Source organism: Scatophagus argus, chromosome 5 (assembly GCF_020382885.2).
Source record: "Scatophagus argus isolate fScaArg1 chromosome 5, fScaArg1.pri, whole genome shotgun sequence".
In the NCBI taxonomy this organism is placed as follows: domain Eukaryota; kingdom Metazoa; phylum Chordata; class Actinopteri; family Scatophagidae; genus Scatophagus; species Scatophagus argus.
Genome location: NC_058497.1, coordinates 14944231 through 14962018, shown reverse-complemented (window position 1 = coordinate 14962018; position 17788 = coordinate 14944231). Strand labels below are relative to the sequence as shown.

The window sequence follows — 17788 nt, the reverse complement described above, 5'->3', positions numbered from 1 at the left end:
TTATTTTTTATTGTTTTTATGTTGTTTTTTTTATTTCTGTTATTTATCATATGTGCTTACAGGGAAGTTGAGCAAGCAAATGGCCAAATGACAGATCAAAAAGAGAATATCTTAGGATATGTTGCCATACTGTAAAAAACACAATCTATCATTTCACAGGCTTGTGTTCTTTGTGTTTAGGTTAGCAGTATGTGCTTACTTGTACTTGTCTCATTTGACATTGTTAAATCGGAAGAGAAGAGTCGGCTGAAGATCGACTACAACACTGCCATCTAGCGGTTGAGGGTTTAAACACAACACAAAATGAACCACCACTGTGCATCTTTTTTTTTCCTATTAATGCAAAATCAGTACAGTACCTTTGAAGACTGATAATGTATCGCAAAACATAAAAACGTGATACTCTAGTGTACTAATATTTTCTTAGACCCCAACATTTTATTCAAATCCATGTGTGAATGTATGCATGAACGGACTTGTCCTTCAGGTTTAGGACAGACACATTGTCGGATTAACCTGCTTAGTTAATGAGCCAATGGGTCCCTATTGACCCTGCTCTTTTTCTGTTCCAGCTGTGGACTGGACACATGTCACACATGACACATGGTAATTTAATGAAACAGAAAATAATCTGGGAATTAACAATGTGTTAGCTCAAAACTGAAAAAATAACTAGACTGACATAGAGATCCTCTTCCTAGACCTCAGCATCAGGAACTATTTTAGGGCCATTATAATGTTAGTTGATACTTACTTAATTACTCACATCTTCAGTTAAATTAACACAAAACAGTTCACATTCAGTGAGACATGGAGTTTCCATTGCAGTAGTTTCCCACTTTACCCCGTTGGGTCACGATTTTGCTGATTTTGTTAATTCCAGATTATTTATACTTTTCTTTACTGGAACAAGAATTTTTCTGCAAGCCAAATACAGAGTGGCTGTCACTGTGCTGTCTTTGAAGAGGAAGTTGGGACTCTTGGCTTGCACTCCTCGACTCCTCGATGAAATAAGGCAGAGCGACAACTTCGCTCTTAGTTACTGTCCGGTGACGCAAGCAGTGGAAACTACTTTAGTATATTTAGTACTGTGCTTATGTGCAGTTTTGTGGTAATTTTTTTCACATTAAGTTATTTTATACTTCCCCTTCTTGATGGAAATGTTGTTCTTTTAGTGCACTGTGTTTATCTGGACGAACCAAACTTTAAAGATTCTGCATTGAAAACACGAGAAACTTCAAAAATACAACACATTTTGTCACCAATAAATTTAATTTAATTGAAGTTACTTTATTAATCCCAAGCTGGGAAATTACTTCTCTGCATTTAACCCATCACTGATTGAAACGCACACACATGCAACATGCAGTGAAACACACAGGAGCAGTGGGCTGCAGTATAAACGGTATAGAAAATGGATGGATGGATATTGGGGCACTCTGACAGTACATTTTACTTGAGGATCTGCATGATTCTTCCACCACTCAATGACACTAACATACTATAAAATATATTATGATTTAAAAGAATGACAGCATTATTTCAGAATAAGAGTTGTATTTATCCAATTATTGATACACCAGTAAACAATGTGTTGTTTTTCTTGTAAGCAGAACAGACACAAATTCATCTGACACTACAGCATTTCAGCTGGTTTTGAACATCTTTGCCACTCAGCCAGTTGTTTCTGTGACATACTATATTCACACCCCGAAGGGTCATTAGCTCCACTAATTATGTACTTTACTGTACATGCCCCCGGAGCACAGTACAGTCTCCTCACGAGCTTCCCAGCATATCCTCTTTCTTCCAAATCTATGTTCTGCCTTGGGACTTGTTTTCATTGTTTTCTAAAGTGATTATATGTCATGGACCTTTGTGGCTCTTGGTGAAAGGAACCAGTTAAGATGTACTCTACTCATTACCGCAACATGCTATCATAATAATCCTGACAGTATGGTCTTTCTAAATTTAGCCTCCCTATAAGATACTGGCTGCTCTATGATTTATTTCTGTCGTGTCCTATTCTATTAACAATATGGGGTAAAAAAGTCATTTTATGCTATGATACTATATTTCTCTTTTGCTTTCACATGAATAAAATTCACATATTGTCACCAGCCCTGAGGTCATCTTTGTGAAAAAGTGTTTTTGGAGTTTTTAAGGTATGTGTTTAGCTTATTTGAAGGAGGAACTTTTACATTTTCTCTCCACCATAAATGAACGAAAGTTTTCCTTATCTACTTACTCTATAAATGGAGATACATGATATTCATTGGGCGTTGGCAATATGCTCTTTTTGAATAATTCAACATGCCGTATGTGCTATTAGCAGTTTAGATGATTATTTAATTCATAGGTTATTTAAAGTTTATCCTGACCCATGGACATATGAGCATCATTTTCCAGCCATCTCCATCCAGACATTAACTGTGACCCTGCAGCCAGAGGGATTAAAGGAAAATGAAACAGTGAATGTAATTAAAGTGCAGAAGAATAGCCAATGAGCTGTTTCCAGACAGATGTCCTGGAAGGTAAAATCCTCGGATGTGGGCGCGAACTGAAGAAATTGTAAAAGAGTGACGCATCTGTGGATAGTGTAACAAATGTCCTCTCTCACCATGGGCACTTTGGCAAAAACACTAATGCTGCTTTTCATTCTATATTTCTGAGGAACAATGGGTCTTCTCAGTTGAGCAGTCACAGTTGTGGCCTGTAGCTACTGTCTGTACAGATACCATCTGCAATGCAAGTCTGTGGAGACAATGGAGGAGAGGTTTTACATGCAAGGGAAATTAATAAAGGTCGGTCCTTGTAGACTGAGTCCTCCATAGCTTGTGGCAACCTGTGATCACCTTTCAAGCATTTATTGTTTCATTCTCAGCACATGAATCCGTTCTTCAAGACAGCGAACTTGAAATATCTTGGCAACTGTACGTATTTTACATGAGAGTTGTTGTCATTTATTAGTAATGCAGTGCAGGATCTCAGTTTTTAATTAAAAGGAATTAGCAATACAGTATAATCAGAATGATCACCTTTTCTTATATAAGTTAGCAATAACCTGCAGGTTTTTAGTGAAGTTCTGTGAATTTGGTGAAAAGTATATGATGTGCACTACATGTTGCACATCATGTAATTGAGATGCAGTTCTTTTAATGAAGTACAACAAGTTTACTTATCAATAAATATATACATTGCATCCAAGTCTGAAGCTCATTTGCTTCAGCACAACCAGTCAACAATTCTAACTTCACCTCCTCTCTTTGACGGAGGGGAAGCCTGAAACAATTGTAGTGAACCTGAGAGATCTGTGTCAAATCACACTGACACATTAATCTGCTGGGTTAAGCTCTGATAGTGAACCCTCCCATGAGCTGCTGCTGTCCAAACAAGAAGTCACGGTAGAAACATGGAGAAAATGTGGGGTCTATAATTAGATGAAGGGAGGGCTTGAGAGTTACACCTCTGTGGTTTTAGGTGTCTTGTGGTTGTCAAACACTATAAAAGCCACACTGCAAGACAACCTCTGTGACACCTGCTCAGGTAACAGCTAAGGTAAGGACCTCTTCGGGGTGTCACATTGAAATGTATTGATTTTAAATTACAATATCAGTAGTTTCAGCCAAGCAAAATAAAATTTGCGTCTTAAATTGACAGTGAAATTTAGCCACATAAATTAAACATTTTTTTCATAAAGAATAGCTAGCATTTTGTCACATCTGCTCAGGTTCAGTCGAAAATGTCAGAGTTTTTTTTTTGTGTGTGTTTTATTATTTCTGTTATTTTCATCCCTCTAAATCCAGGACTGCTCACTTTGACTGAACCTCCTCCAGACAGCATGACTCTTTACCTTTGTCTCCCTCTACTGGTTGTGCTGCTGCAGCCAACTCAATGTCTCTATAACTGCTCATCTGAGTATGAGAGGACCCCAGGTAGGTTAAGTACTAGCCAGATTTCTTGCATTCCTTACTTAATGTTATAGATATTTTCTCATCACTATCTTTGCACCACCATCTGGATCATTATATTAATTTCCTCTCACAATCTCAAAATATTAGAGCAGAAATCCTTGCTGTCCTGTCCCTCGACCTTGATTCCTCCTTGTCCTTCTTTCAAAGACAATTCGGACCTGATAGTTGACTGTGGCACCAGTATGATCACCCTGGAGATCAACGCGTGTACAGCTCAGTGGGCAGGTTTCAACACCACTGACCTGGCTCTGAACGGGAACCACAACATCACAGAGTGTCTGGGCTCTGTTGACACCAGTGTGGATCCTCCGATCATCCGTTACCAGCTTCCTGTTAACCACAGTCAGGATAACCCCTGTCGCCAGTCTCTGCAGGTAAGAAGGTGTCTTGTAGATAACTTTGAATGATGTTGAATACCTGGAAAGGTTATAGAACGGAGACAGACGAGTAGTTACAGTGGTTTTTCTGCAACAGGGATTAAGATTATGCAACAATGTCAAAGAAAGTCATGTAATGACTGTGTTTTGTGTTGTCTTGTTCAGATTGTGGATGAGGCCCCGGACCCCACAGGTCCCTTCAGCAGCTTCCTAAGTATCCAGTCGGTTATCATCACTGGGTACATAGACACACCCAGATCTGACGACGGGCTGATCAGCTACTCCACAGACCTTTACTATCACTTCTCCTGCCGCTACCCGCTGGAGTACCTGATCAACAACACACAGATTGTGGCGTGAGTACCCTATCCTAAATTGTTCGAAAAGGGGTATTTCTGTGATCAAATTGTTGGCATATATGTGAAGCAGGTCTCTTTCCATGATTTTTTAGGTCTTCGGTTTCTGTGGCGACCAGTGATAATAATGGAACCTTCATCGACACACTGAAAATGGGTGTTTATAATGTAGGTAAAAGTTTGGATTCGTTTGCCTTAGACACACTGTAGAGCTTTCTCTCTTACTTATTTAACCCTGATGACCTTTCACCAGGACACAGACTATGGTTTCCCATTGCTGGTACCTGCAACAGGACTTGAGCTACGAACCAGGATCTATGTGGAGGTCAAGGCGGTTAACCTCACGGGAAAGTAAGCAAAGCTGATTTAGATGAGTGCATCCTCCTGATAATTTGGTTTATCTGAAAACAAATATTGAAATAGAAGTGAACAGTGTATTCTTGTAGTGGACAGTAACTCATTGGCCCACTGTCCTGTTTTCAGTTTCTACGTACTGCTGGATCACTGCTTTGCTACTCCCACTGTTTACAACCTGTCGCAGACTGAACAGCACAACTTCTTCACCGGGTATACATAGTAGTCAAGCTTCAAACATGGGGGGAATTAAAATAACTTCCAAATCACCTTTTATTTAAAATATATATAAACTATATCCAAATAATTCTGCTCTCCACCAGCTGTTCAGTGGCACAAAGGACATCTGTGACGAACAATGGCCTTTCCAAGGCCGCCCGATTTAACTTTGAGGCCTTCCGCTTTGTTCAGCACCGTGACCAGGCAAGGTCCAGCATCTATCTGCACTGCATACTGAGACTGTGTGAGCCAAGCAAATGTCAAGAGCTGCTGTCTGTAAGTTGAAAAGTCAAGAACAAATGACTCTGCTTCAAAGACATCAGAGAAAATAAACTTTCTGGGGCAAAAATTTGAATGATTTTATAAGAGCGTATTTAACTTATCTGTTTTCTGTTATTGAGGAGCTGATGAAAATAGAAATAAATACTATATATTTTTTATCTTTACTGTTGAGCCACAAGGAGTGAGATTAGAAATGACTGCCATAAACCTTAGATACATTTGAACCAGGGAGGCTGTGGTTCATCTTTGGCATCTTAAACCTGCAGGACAACAGGGCTGCCCAATTTATTTTTGTCATTGTGGTTTATTTTCTATTTTAACAAACAGAACAAATAAATTAGTTTTAAAACAAACTTTGTTGTTTTTCAGGCCTGCAATAATAGAAGAAAAAGATCTTTGACTCCTTTTGGACACGAAAGCAGTGATTCTGCCACTGTATCGGTCGGACCTCTTTACATGGCCAAAGAAGGTTAGACCTAGTAATAAAATAACACCACTGAAGTGAGCCATTTTAAAACACTGAACTTTTCACTGACTGTCTCTTTCTTACTTTCCCCTACCAAGACAGGCCTTATGCAGCTTCTTACAGTGAGTATCTTTTGATCACATTCATCGTTCTAGAAATGTATTTTAATGTCTTGGAGGTTTTTTCAACAGTTCAAAAAGTGATTTCCATTAATCTCCCCCTGCGTGCATCAGGTGACGACGTGGCATCAGGGAGGGATGATGTGAATGTGACGGGTCTGGTGGTGGGGGTGGTGTTTGGCTCTGCCGCCGCTGTCTTGCTGGTCCTGGGTGGCTGGTTCGTCCTGAAGAAGTTCTACTGGGTGGGAGGATTACCTCATGCCTTTGACTGACAGATCAGCTGGCAAACTGTCTTCGCCTCATCACCTCAGACCATATTGTAGTGTTCATTGTGAACACGACAATTTTGTAATTTTTTTCAGCAATAAACAAATGTTCATGTCAGGGGAACATAGAAAGCAAGCAAATACGCTGGTATCTTACAGGTATATTACTTTTTCTGTCTGTCTTCTGCAACTGCATTCAGCATTCAGTAATTAAAGAAATTAATTATTTTAATATTTTGTGTTATTATAAATTTGCTTTGACTTGGCTGTTTTTCTGAATGGCTCACTAACATCTTTGTACCAGTTTTTGAGGTATCTTTTAAAGAATCTCAAGTCAATTGCTCACAGCAGTTAAGTTAAGATATTTTTGAGCATGTTAGATATTGCAGTGTACAAGTACGACCTGTTGTTTTGTACAGATTAAAAATAAAGTATCAAATGAGATTCTTGTTGTACTCTGTGACTAATATTACACACAAAATGTCAAGTTATTTTTTATCATTAACAACTTTATACACTCCTTCACATATAGAATGAAGCATAAAACAATGAAAACTATACATTCCTAAATATTTACAGGCTTCTTACTTTGCAAGTACATTGGCAAACTAAATTCATGGACAAGAATGCAAGAATCACATTAACGTGATCACAACAGCAGTTAATTACAAATATTTCATTGTGTCTGTCACTACACTGCATGCAGAATGTCTTGGATCAAAGCAGAGAGTTTAACTGTGAAGTCCTCCTGCAAAGAGCCACCTGACTGTACGAATGAGGAGGAAGATGAAGGAGACAGGCTGGAGGCTCCCTGGACATCCGTCTCCTCCTCCAGCCCCTGAAAGAGCCTCTCCATCCGGGCCTCAAAAAGTTGGCTCTGCAGGGCTGCATTTTGGCAGAACCGCTCCACACTGGCAATAAGTTCAGCCTTATGAGGCTGTGCGGTTTCTAGCAGGGCAGCAAGCTCTGCTTTGAGAGCTTCCACCCTGTTATGTGCCTCTACCTTCAGAGAACTCACTTCCTGTCCCAACCTGGAACTGATTTCCTGCCAGAGCTCTGAATTGGCTGCCTCTTGCTCGCTCACACTGATCTCTTTCAGATGTTCAGTCACCTCGACGGTTTTTGTATGGAAGTCGCTGATGATGTCGGCGGCCTTGGAGCTGCTGCGCTCCAGGGTTTGGCTCATCCCATGGAAGGCTTCCTGGTAGAGAGCTGGATTGGCCTCTGGCTGGGCCTCTGCTGTCTCCAGGTCCTGCAGGTAGAGGCTCAGCTGGCCACACAGATCTTGGGTGTTGCTGCTGAGAGAGCTCTGGAGCTGCTGAGTGAGGGGAGCCAAGCGCTCCCTCATGCTGGCCAGGGTGGAGCTGAGGTGAGCCGGAGACGGGGACAGCCTCTGCTGGAGCTCGGCCAGTTCTTGACGCAGACGGTTACGCAGACGCTCTGACTCCATACTGAGTTTAAGTTGCATCTCTTCTGTCACAGGGTTTTTGCTCTGGTCATCTTGATTGTAAAGGTCTTTGCTGTCTATGTGGCTTTTGAAGATTTTACTGGGCAAAGAGAGACAAAAGTGCCCCATTAGAAAATGTTCTAATATTTATTATCTTTAAATGTTTTACCTTGAGTGTACAGATGTGGATTTACGGATTACGGTCATCCAGTGCTTAGTATAGAGAACTTACTCCACATCTTTTGTTTGCTCTGTCTTGTCATCAGCCTGGTTGGCCTTTGAATCAGTCCAGGTGGCCTCCCTGCTGTTACGGTGGAGTGGGTATGCTATACAGACAAGGAAAATAATATATGAATGAAAAGTAAAACTTTGCAAAAATAAAGGGTATTAAACAGCATTTGAGAAGTAGTGTATACCTGAAGTTGTCAAGAGCGACAGGGCGAAGATCACCAGTTTTAGATGCATGTTCATCTTTCTGTGGAGGGACAGATGAGAGAAACACTTGAGACTTTCACAAGCCAGTTAACAAAAGACTGAATAACGTTCTATGAATTATATGTAGCTCCTGTTACACACATTCCCTTCTCATTCTTAGACAAGACAAGAAGATCAATATGCGAAAGAGAAGCTGGCCTTTACCTTAGGATCAGGGGTCTGCAGAGTGACTTCTCTGCTCATCTGACTTATAAAGGTCCTTGTTATCAGAGTGGCAGCCAAACTCTGCCTGTGTCAACAGTCAACACGTGGAGGGTCACGGTGACGACAGAACACAACACACATATACACACTGAGCTACACATACACACACAAGTCTTCACCTTAATATTTAACGATTTATGTTGTTGGAACTTGCGTTTTGTCCCCATAAGTAAGACAGGTCCCCATAGTATGACTGTGTAAACAGATTTTTGTCCCCACAAGCACAGGAATATCTATCAACACACACACACACACACACACACACACACACACACACACACACACACACACCAGCAAAGTGTCCACTGTTGAACTTTCATAAAACTTATCAGAACAATTACATCATTGGCTTAAGGAAATTATGTCACCACAATAATATTTCGCCACTTGTCGTGTCAGAGGGTGAAATGATAAGTCTTATGATATCGTAGTTGGTATTTAAAGTAGAAATAAAATACTGCACAACATAAAAATACTTCTGTAATGATCACAAGAATTGTGGCCAATTCAGCAACGCTTTTGTACTCTTAAACTAGTAAACAAATTAAGTAAAGTAAGTAATAAAATTAGGTTAAAGTTTATTGGAGCAGCCGAGAAAGGTTCAACAAGTTTATGTTTGTCTTTCCACAGTCAGATAAGAACTTTGCCAGGAACCAGAATTATATGAATATTTACAATGAGGTCTCTCATTGGACCAGCAGTACCTGTTGTGCCTTTTTAATGCATTGTGCAAGATGTGAAGTGGGTTTTTATGTTTTGTAAGTTTTAAATTGTGTAAGAATTCAGTGTATCTGGTTCCGGACCTGCTTGTAAAACCTTCGATTAACAAGGTTTGGTTTGGATGCCTGACAATCAACAGTTTACACATCACTGTTTGTGCTGTTAGTCAGGACAAAACAGTACCAGTAAACGCTTCTAAAACAAGTCAATAACAAGTCAACCTGAAGTTCATTATTGAGCCTTTATACTCATTTACAGTGCGCGACACATCTCTATATTCTTATTAACTGGTAACATTTATAAGACAATGTGGAGGGCTTTTGCTGTGGTGACACAATATGTCGGTGAAAGTTGAATCTTGTTCAGTTAGATAAGTTATGAGACGTCACTGGAGGGTCATAGTCCATGGCTACTGTGATGAAATATGTAGGTTATTCAAATTATCCAAAGTCCAACATTTATTTCAATACAATAACAGTGTAGAGCGAGTGAGACACACAAAGATAGAACTGTTGACTGCTTTCTGCCGTTGAGTGTTGAACACTTAGATGCTGTATGTGCTACGTAAGTGCAAACTCACCTATGTAGCGCATACAGAAGTTATTCACTTGAGATGACCAGACAGCTCAGCTTATATTTCATAATAAGTTAGGTTTGTGTGTCCTGTTTCATTTGAATATGGAACAAAGAGTAAGTGTCTCACCTTGGTTATTGAATAGAGCTGTGCAGAGATTAGCTTCACATGAACTGTATGCAGGTCAAAGGTTTCTGTGAACAGACTTTCAACAAACGTAATCTTTTTTAGCCAAATAAAACAACATGTTTGTGCCAGATGCAGGTTAATCACATACATAAATGCATAAGTATGAGTATACAGTATGTTTCTATTTATTCATGTGCGTTTAGGATCATTTATACTCACATATTTTTAAAATCCATACAGCATTTATACTGGATCAGCTTGCAGATACAATAGACATTTACTTACTATGCTAATGATCTGTCACCTATGGGTTACTCCTGACCTTGACTGTTGTGTTATATTGCTCTAACAGTATACACAAATAAACATCATCAATATCATTCATTGTGTTTGTCAGATTGGGTCGTTTAGTAAAGCTGATACCTACAACCAGCTTGCATAAAGCCAGGAGAAGTAGATATCTAAGTTTCATACCGTATATAAAGTTGAATGTGAGTTTACTGGCCGCCGTGATGCACATGGTGCTCAGTATACTAAAGCAAAGCTGCGTTGACGTACATTTGGAGCCAAATCATTAATCAGTTTCATGGCAGGATTGAGAAGAACAAATGCAGTAATGTGATCCAGTAGCACCAAGCGGCTGTACTCTCTCTTTTCCCTGTTGTTTTCCACCCTCCATTGTCACTGTCACATTAGCTGGTGGGCCTCATAAATCATTCAGCAGGCTACTGAAAGTTATGCAGGCTAACCAGCTCAATACTTACCCTGCAGCTCTGTCTACCAACAGGCATGTGGGCAGGTCAGCATCAGGCAGGAGAGGTTTATCGAAGGAGTAAGGTTGCTAAGGCATCTTTGAAACTACTTTCTTGGCTATGACCCAAACAAAGCAGGCAACCAGGAGACTATTTACTGATCCTGGATGAAGAGTTCGGAGAAGAGATGTGTTACTTCTGCACCAGTGCTTTAGTTCAGCAGGTGGATACGTTAAACATGCTAAAGACATGCAGATGCAAGAGTTTCAGGTGTGTGTGGGGACTGAGTGCTCTGCTCCTTACTCTGGTTCATGGAAACAACGCCGGTCAGCAGGCCAAGGAGGCGCCACCCTGCCAGCCAGGTAGGCTGTCCCGGCTGTACACAATGATCTTTAAAAGCATTATCTAATGACATGTTTGATCCATGCCATCAGATAAATATCACAATGGCTAAAAATTTCTGAATATGTTTAGGGCAGGCAGTTTTTCCCCTCTCAGAGGTGAGGTAACATTAACAGGTATATTAAGTCCTTTTGCCATCAGATACTGGCCTTTTGCATGAAGTGACTGTCTTTTGAGAGACAAATCAAGTGTCATGTAACACCCTGGCCTAAAGTGATCTGGTGGTGGCACTTACAAATCACATTTTAAGAAATGAGTGTTTCAGAAATAACACAAATGGCTCTCAGCACCAGTTTGCTTTTGTTTGTTTGTATACTAATCATTGGCATTTGTAGTCATTAACGATGGTGACCATAGAGCTTAGAAAGATTGGAAACATTCCATTCAGTATCAGTGAAGGTCAAGGAATTGTGGAATTAGTCTTAATCACTCCAGTAACTTTGGTGGGTATTAACATAATAACCATCATATATAACAATCTACAAAACTTTATGTCAACTGTAAACATTTTTTTTAGGTTTCTTCTGCCCTTTGTGGAGCTTCACTCCAATCCCCTGTCCTAAGGGAACCTACGGGCAAACTGCTGGTGCCGTGTCTGTAGACAGTTGTCTGAAGTGTCCTCCTCACCACTACTGTCCTAGACCAGGTCTGTCTGCGTCACTGCCCTGTGGTCCTGTGGCTGAACAGCCTCTGCCTGGTCAGGACTCATGTGTCTGCCTGGGCGAGGGACAGAGCTTCCAGGTGACAAAGTGTTTTCACACAATAGAAGGATAAACCCAGTCATTCGTGTAGCATGAGTATTACTCCCAGTGTGTTTATGCGACTGTGTAGTCCTCATTTTCTCTCCACCAAACCAAACTCCACCACCTCCTAGTTGTTCCAGTCATCCACTTCCTTTGTCCCACAAGCTTCTCTTTCGCTCTGCAAAGCCAAAGAAGAAATGTAATTTCTCAAGCCTATGATCTTTTTTTCTTTTAGTCACTCTTCAGTCCTGGTACACATTGTTCACACTAATTGGAGAGTAGCTTCTTCACTGTCTCTGAAACTTTAGACTGAACAATCTGTAGCTTCAAGCTGAGAGATCAAATTCCCTCGCAGTGAGGTCTTGTTTCCTAGTGTGTTACAGCTTGCATGAATGTTGAGCCCTCCACTCATCAGCTCATAATAACAAGTAGGAGATTTTTTTCCCCTGACTGCTGCATGTGGGTAGGTGTGAATAAATAAAAGGAAGGAAGGAAGGAAGGAAGGAAGGTAAAAAGGAAGAAAGTCAAGTCACTTCTATTTATGGAAGGCAGATCACAACAAAGGTTGCCTCTTTCCAAACAGAGCAGGTCTAGGTCATACTCCTTAAAATACAGAGACCATGAGCAGAAAAATGGTCTTTTAGAGGGCAGAAACCTCAGAGCGGACCTGAGCTTTAGGTAGGTGGAATTGAGAAAGACAGCGAGACAGAGGTATAGAGAGGCAAAGAGAGAGAGAGAGAGAGAGAGAGAGAGAGAGAGAGAGAGAGAGAGAGACAGGATGCAAAGAAGGAAGGAAGAAAGATGAAGAAGGTAGGAAAGATGGGAGGAAGGACAATCTTGAGAGATTCAATGAAGAAAGGAAAGTAGTAAAATATCTAAAAATCAATTAAGGATGGAAGGAAAAAAGGATGAAAAACGGGAAGGAAGTGAAGGAAAAATAGAGGACAAAATTATTGAAGAAAATAAGAAAAACAGATGAAGGAAGTAAAGAAGGAAAGAGAGAAGGAAGAGAGGGTCAATGGATAGCTAGATAGATGGACTAAACCGCAAAGTGAAGACTATGCAGCAGCATACAACAAAATGTTTGAACCCTGCTGCGTTCTCTTGCAGACCAGTGACGGGCAGTGTCTCTGTACCATCGGCTACCAACCTTACAACAACGGAGATTTGTGTGTACACAAACTGTACGACGTCTGCAGAGATGGAAAAACACGTACTCAGTATGGAGACTGTTTGGACAGATATCAGTGGTTACTACACTGTGGACAGCAGGTTAGACTTTGTGCAATCATATCACACACAAATGCCAAGAGCAAAGGTGTTGGCCATGTCTGTCACAGAACCAAAGGAAAATCTGTTTGAATGTTGCTTGAGGATTTTCATACAGATACAAGTGCACAAAGAGGGACAAAACATACTCTACTATCAGACGCCAGGCCAATGTGTACAGCCTAGATGTTTTTGCCCTTTCCTCCATGAACCCGACAATAGGTTATTCAGTACAAACTTTTTATTGGTCTCACTTAATGTTTAACCACACACTGCTTCTTCTGACAGCCAGTTCGTAAGGCCTTCACTGTTCTCCCCATGCAATGTTTATTTTTGCACATGTCCTCCATGACAGTCTTTGGTACAAATGAACTTACACCTAGTTACATACTCAAAAACCCAGCAAAAGCTAAGAATGCTACCAGTTTTTAGATGATTTTTGAATGAGAAAATAGACACACGTAACGAAAATAGCTAATATTTGCTTGGTTTCAAAAAAACATTCACCGACAAAACCTTTAGCTGATCATAGCTTTGCTTTGCTTCCCTGCAGGTGTGTCGATCTGCAGAGGACTACCGGGGCTATGATGGGGAACTGGGTCTGTGTGTTTGCAGAGAGCCTCCTGGAAGAGCTGCATGTGGAGGCCTATGTGGTAGAAGGTCAGTTACTCAGCTGAAATTCCAGTGCCAGTCCAATGGAGAAATGGAGCTGGTGTGGAATTATGAGAGTCAGGTGAGCAAATGCAGCTGCAGATTTACATGAACACAAATACACTAACATATCCATGCACAAAAGGAATAAATGATGACAGATGAATGATTATTTCTGGTATTTTAAAACCCAGTGCATTTGAGAAGTGTTCTTCCTACACATGATATCCATACCCATACACACAGTATTCCCATTTAAAACTGTCACAGAATTAACATAATGAAGAGTTTGAGTTACAATACATGGTCAGAAAACGCACACAAAACCTTTACACAATATCATCTTCATTGCACCAGCAGTGAACGCACAAGACAAGCGTCTCTTGTATTGCGGTGACCTGTTAAAGGCGAACACTGCTATCGTGTTTGTGCAGGTGTCAGGCATCTCAGGCAAGGTGCTCGAGATGGTTTTTAAACAGTGGGACCCCCAGGGGACTCTAGAGTGCAACAGCCACCTGAACTCCTCGCATTCTGTCTACATTGTTCAGACAACAGGTGGACACACAGCACACAAAGTGACTTTCTGTGTGTGTGCATGTATGTCTTTCTCCCATCGGCTGTCACATCTTGATCTCTCTTGATGTCCGATTGCAGAGGCAGGCTTCTTCGGCGTCCACGGCGGACTCCCAAAGGAGCTCCAGCAACTGTTTCCTGTCAACGCACAGCAAGACACTCTGAGCTCAGCTGGTTAGACGCAACAAAACAATATTTTTTTGATCATTAAAACAAAAATAATAATGAATAAATGCATGATCCATGATGAATTATTGTAATGATGAATGTCCTGTGCTGTTTTTTTTTTTTAAAGAAAGATATTCTGAGGTTCTGTGGGAGGTCACAGGAGTTGAAAATATCAGTCAAGGAGGTAGAGAAATGAACTCCAGCAGCAGGAGGGGAAACAGGAGAGATATAGAGGAAGAAGAGAAAGAAATGACTGTAACTGGAGTTCTGAACCCCACAACGTGTCTTCATTTGGGTGATGTTGTGCTGTTCACTGTCGACACACGTCACTATCCTCAGTATGACATGTAAGTCACATGCTAAGCGTTTTTCTGTGCTATGAAACAGTGTTTTCACTCTCTTTACACTTGCTCTTGATCCTCACTTCTTGCCTTTCAGAGACAACTTGTACAACACAAACAGTGACTTCGACTGGGGTGCGTTCAGGCAGCTAAAAGAGGAGCTGGTTTTATCTTGGACTCCTCCCAGCTTCTTTTCAGTGGTCTTTAACCAACATGGAGTATATGTTTTTAAACTGAGCAGCCATCAGCACAAACGCTTGGTAACTAAATTCAGAATGATATGAGTTTTTAAAGGGTACCCCGTGAAGTTTCATTATAAACTTTACTTGCAGTATTCACAAGTATACATAAGTGCATGCATTTTTTTTAACTCCTCCAACATTTGCAAAGTCATTTTTAAATGGTTTTTAAAAATGACTTTGTCACATTGTCATCTCATCATTTATATATGACCTTTTTAGATCTTTTGATTTGTCTGGTGCCTACATAAGAACTGTTATTACCCCACATGTGTTTAATAGTGTCAAGAGGTCAAAAAAATTCAGTTTATCTTTAAAATTTTATTAAATTTTTGGTCTGTTTTTTGATCCTTACATTGCAAGACCCAAACATAACAATGTAATGAACCAAGTATTTCTGTACTCTGAATTCTAAACCCAAAATATAATGAGTTTTTACAAATTCAAAACAAAGCCTATCAAATTTCTTTTGAAGTCTAAGTGATGTTAATTCTGACATAGATGTGACATTTCAACACCCAGATAGTTAAAATACAGTCAAAAATCCCATCACTCTCTGCTCTCTAACTTTGCTGGGATGCGTATACTGTATATCAATGTGTCATTCACTGACCCACAATTTTGTTTTCCCTCAGTATGTGCGGGTGATGCCTGCGGGCGGCCAGTGTTATGAGCCCGGCCCGTTCTTTCCCGCTGCCCCACGTCATGTGACCAGAATGGGAATCAGACGGAGACGCAACCTGCTGCTGAGACCAGATTGGCTGGTGACTGGCGGACTGCTGTTTGGAGCTGTGGTCATCCTCTGTTTATGTGTTACACTGCTGGTTAGTGTACATACACAAGCACACACTATCATATCAAATACAAGAATGAATAGACCTAAATCTCTCTCACGTGTAGATCCTTTTCCGTGAATATGGATGGCCTGAGAAGAAGCCAATCAGAGCGCAGTATCGCTTGTCGCAGTTGGCCTACCACATGGAGGACTACTCATCCAAAGGTTCAAGGGTGATCTCACTTAGGAAGGTTCACCGAAACCAACAAGCTAGGATGACACAAGACTCCATTCAACCAGGTAGAGTCATACACACACACTCGTGCACATGACCGGTCAACTCATTTCAAAGCCTAAAGGCCAGTATGTTACATAACATGCATTCAAACATAATCTGCAACACATCAATGAATGCACCTGCAGTGTGCACACATAGCACACACACACACACACACACACACACACTCTTAAGTACACACAAAACCACACTGGCACTTTGTTGGTCTTTGACAACCCTTGTGACATCTTATGTAACACTGACAGTGAAGCCTGGGAGTTGCTCCCACCCAACCAATTACTGTTGAAAAGGCTCCTGTCACACACCTGATATCACGTGCACTGACTAACAATAAGATGACAACAGTCCAAATGTCACAGGACTTGGGAAATCACCTCAAGTGACGTTATCTTGAGGTGATTTCCCTATGCACTATGATTTCCCTCTTCACTATGCAAGTGTTCACATTTACATAGACTTATTTATCATCTGACTGTTCAGTGAATTAATTTTATGAACATATATGGAATTTCAGGCCCAAAAAATAATTTACTTCCTGTAAAAAATGAAATTATTTATCAAAGCTTCTGGTGTACACACATGAAACACACAACACAAATGAACATTAAAATGGATGTACCGAAATAAGCAGATAGGTGGGCGATGAGCTTCGAGCTCACTGATCTTCCTCGGACAGCACATTATGCTGAGAGAGAGGCTGTAGATTTCTAATGCGTGTTTTATATTCTACTCATCTCTCTCTCACTCTCTTTGTTTTCCTTTCTGTTGACAGCAGTCTGTGCAGACACCTTGGAGGAGTTCTGGGATTATGAACACCAGGTTGATCTGGAGGCTTTCAGCAGCAGCACCTTTTACAGCCTCCTGCTCAAACAAAGTCTGTCTGTCACTTCACGGCTGGGACAGCTCACGGCTGAGGTCTGTGGCTCGAGTTCAAATGCAGTGTGCACGAAATGTGGGCAGGAAGTGCAAGGTTTTCCAAGACGTTCCAAAATGAGTCACCTGCTACTGCCTCCCTTCTCTACTTGTAAAGTTCAACTCTATTGAAACAGATTGGGTGTCACGCTGGAATGCCTCTGTGCTTTGCCGCACCCCCCTTTCTCTCCTGCCTCCCTCCTGTTTGTACCATCAAATTGCTGGCTGCAGTGTGGGAGACAGAGGCTGTTGTTATAGCCCCCAGGACAGCTGAGGTGATAAACATGTAAGGGGAGGTGGCTCATCTTGTACCCTTGTGTCATCCCACAAATGTACATGTCTCAGCAGTGTTAGCTGCATGCTAGCTGCATTAGAGTGGGGTCAGATGTGTGATATGAGTCTTATAAAGCTACGGTTTGTGTGGCAGTCATTTCATTTTCATGTATGTGTCTGTGTGCACCCAGGTGAAGGAGCTATACCAAGGGGTGCTTGGTAAACTGCAGCTACTCCACCCACGCTTGATCGCTGAGGAGAGGGCTGGGGACAGCTATGGGAGGATGAGAAGGGAGGTGGAGCGGGAGGTGTTGCGACGAAAGACTCTGGCATCACAGCTGAGGACTCTGCTCGACAGTCAGCTGGAGGTTTGCAGTACATCGTATTCCTAACTTTGATTTTCCCTGTGT

The 17788-nt window shown here is 41.1% G+C and overlaps 3 protein-coding genes and 1 long non-coding RNA gene across 4 annotated transcripts; 2 read left to right on the top strand and 2 right to left on the bottom strand.

Annotated features, from left to right (window-relative positions):
- The first annotated feature begins 3806 nt into the window (after nt 1-3806).
- LOC124059261 (zona pellucida-like domain-containing protein 1) lies at nt 3807-6419 on the top strand. Its single transcript, XM_046389112.1, has 9 exons — nt 3807-3935; nt 4122-4348; nt 4517-4707; nt 4803-4875; nt 4961-5058; nt 5191-5274; nt 5385-5556; nt 5932-6031; nt 6229-6419. Exons 1-9 carry the CDS (start codon nt 3842-3844, stop codon nt 6417-6419), a joined length of 1230 nt encoding a protein of 409 aa, XP_046245068.1. The 5' UTR covers nt 3807-3841.
- zgc:162608 (uncharacterized protein LOC100037332 homolog) lies at nt 6072-8593 on the bottom strand. Its single transcript, XM_046389111.1, has 4 exons — nt 8500-8593; nt 8277-8335; nt 8093-8186; nt 6072-7960 (listed from the first exon to the last, which is right to left on the bottom strand). The coding sequence occupies exons 2-4, from the start codon at nt 8329-8331 to the stop codon at nt 7105-7107; spliced, it is 1005 nt and encodes a 334-aa protein (XP_046245067.1). The 5' UTR covers nt 8332-8335; nt 8500-8593; the 3' UTR covers nt 6072-7104.
- Nucleotides 8594-10772: 2179 nt separating this feature from the next.
- Nucleotides 10773-17785, top strand: LOC124059056. Its single transcript, XM_046388799.1, has 12 exons — nt 10773-11096; nt 11654-11877; nt 12990-13151; nt 13702-13881; nt 14234-14354; nt 14454-14546; nt 14668-14887; nt 14979-15141; nt 15756-15944; nt 16021-16195; nt 16966-17108; nt 17570-17785. Exons 1-12 carry the CDS (start codon nt 10922-10924, stop codon nt 17768-17770), a joined length of 2046 nt encoding a protein of 681 aa, XP_046244755.1. The 5' UTR covers nt 10773-10921; the 3' UTR covers nt 17771-17785.
- Nucleotides 13943-16155, bottom strand: LOC124059057. Its single transcript, XR_006843359.1, has 3 exons — nt 16015-16155; nt 15734-15922; nt 13943-14510 (listed from the first exon to the last, which is right to left on the bottom strand). It is a non-coding gene; the product is annotated as an uncharacterized LOC124059057 (long non-coding RNA).
- Nucleotides 17786-17788: the final 3 nt, after the last annotated feature.

What these genes read in the sequence shown, in the direction of transcription:
- LOC124059261 (XM_046389112.1), top strand. Translation starts at nt 3,842, where the DNA reads ATGACTCTTTACCTTTGTCTCCCTCTACTGGTTGTGCTGCTGCAGCCA. An exon ending in GCGGTTAACCTCACGGGAAA is followed by an intron (nt 5,059 to 5,190) that starts GTAAGCAAAGCT and finishes TCCTGTTTTCAG; the next exon opens with TTTCTACGTACTGCTGGATC. An exon ending in TCTTTACATGGCCAAAGAAG is followed by an intron (nt 6,032 to 6,228) that starts GTTAGACCTAGT and finishes CAGTTCAAAAAG; the next exon opens with TGATTTCCATTAATCTCCCC.
- LOC124059056 (XM_046388799.1), top strand. Translation starts at nt 10,922, where the DNA reads ATGTGTTACTTCTGCACCAGTGCTTTAGTTCAGCAGGTGGATACGTTA. An exon ending in GGCGCCACCCTGCCAGCCAG is followed by an intron (nt 11,097 to 11,653) that starts GTAGGCTGTCCC and finishes CATTTTTTTTAG; the next exon opens with GTTTCTTCTGCCCTTTGTGG. An exon ending in CTACATTGTTCAGACAACAG is followed by an intron (nt 14,355 to 14,453) that starts GTGGACACACAG and finishes GTCCGATTGCAG; the next exon opens with AGGCAGGCTTCTTCGGCGTC.
- zgc:162608 (XM_046389111.1), bottom strand. Translation starts at nt 8,331, where the DNA reads ATGAACATGCATCTAAAACTGGTGATCTTCGCCCTGTCGCTCTTGACA. An exon ending in GTCGCTCTTGACAACTTCAG is followed by an intron (nt 8,187 to 8,276) that starts GTATACACTACT and finishes TTGTCTGTATAG; the next exon opens with CATACCCACTCCACCGTAAC. An exon ending in GAGCAAACAAAAGATGTGGA is followed by an intron (nt 7,961 to 8,092) that starts GTAAGTTCTCTA and finishes CTCTTTGCCCAG; the next exon opens with TAAAATCTTCAAAAGCCACA.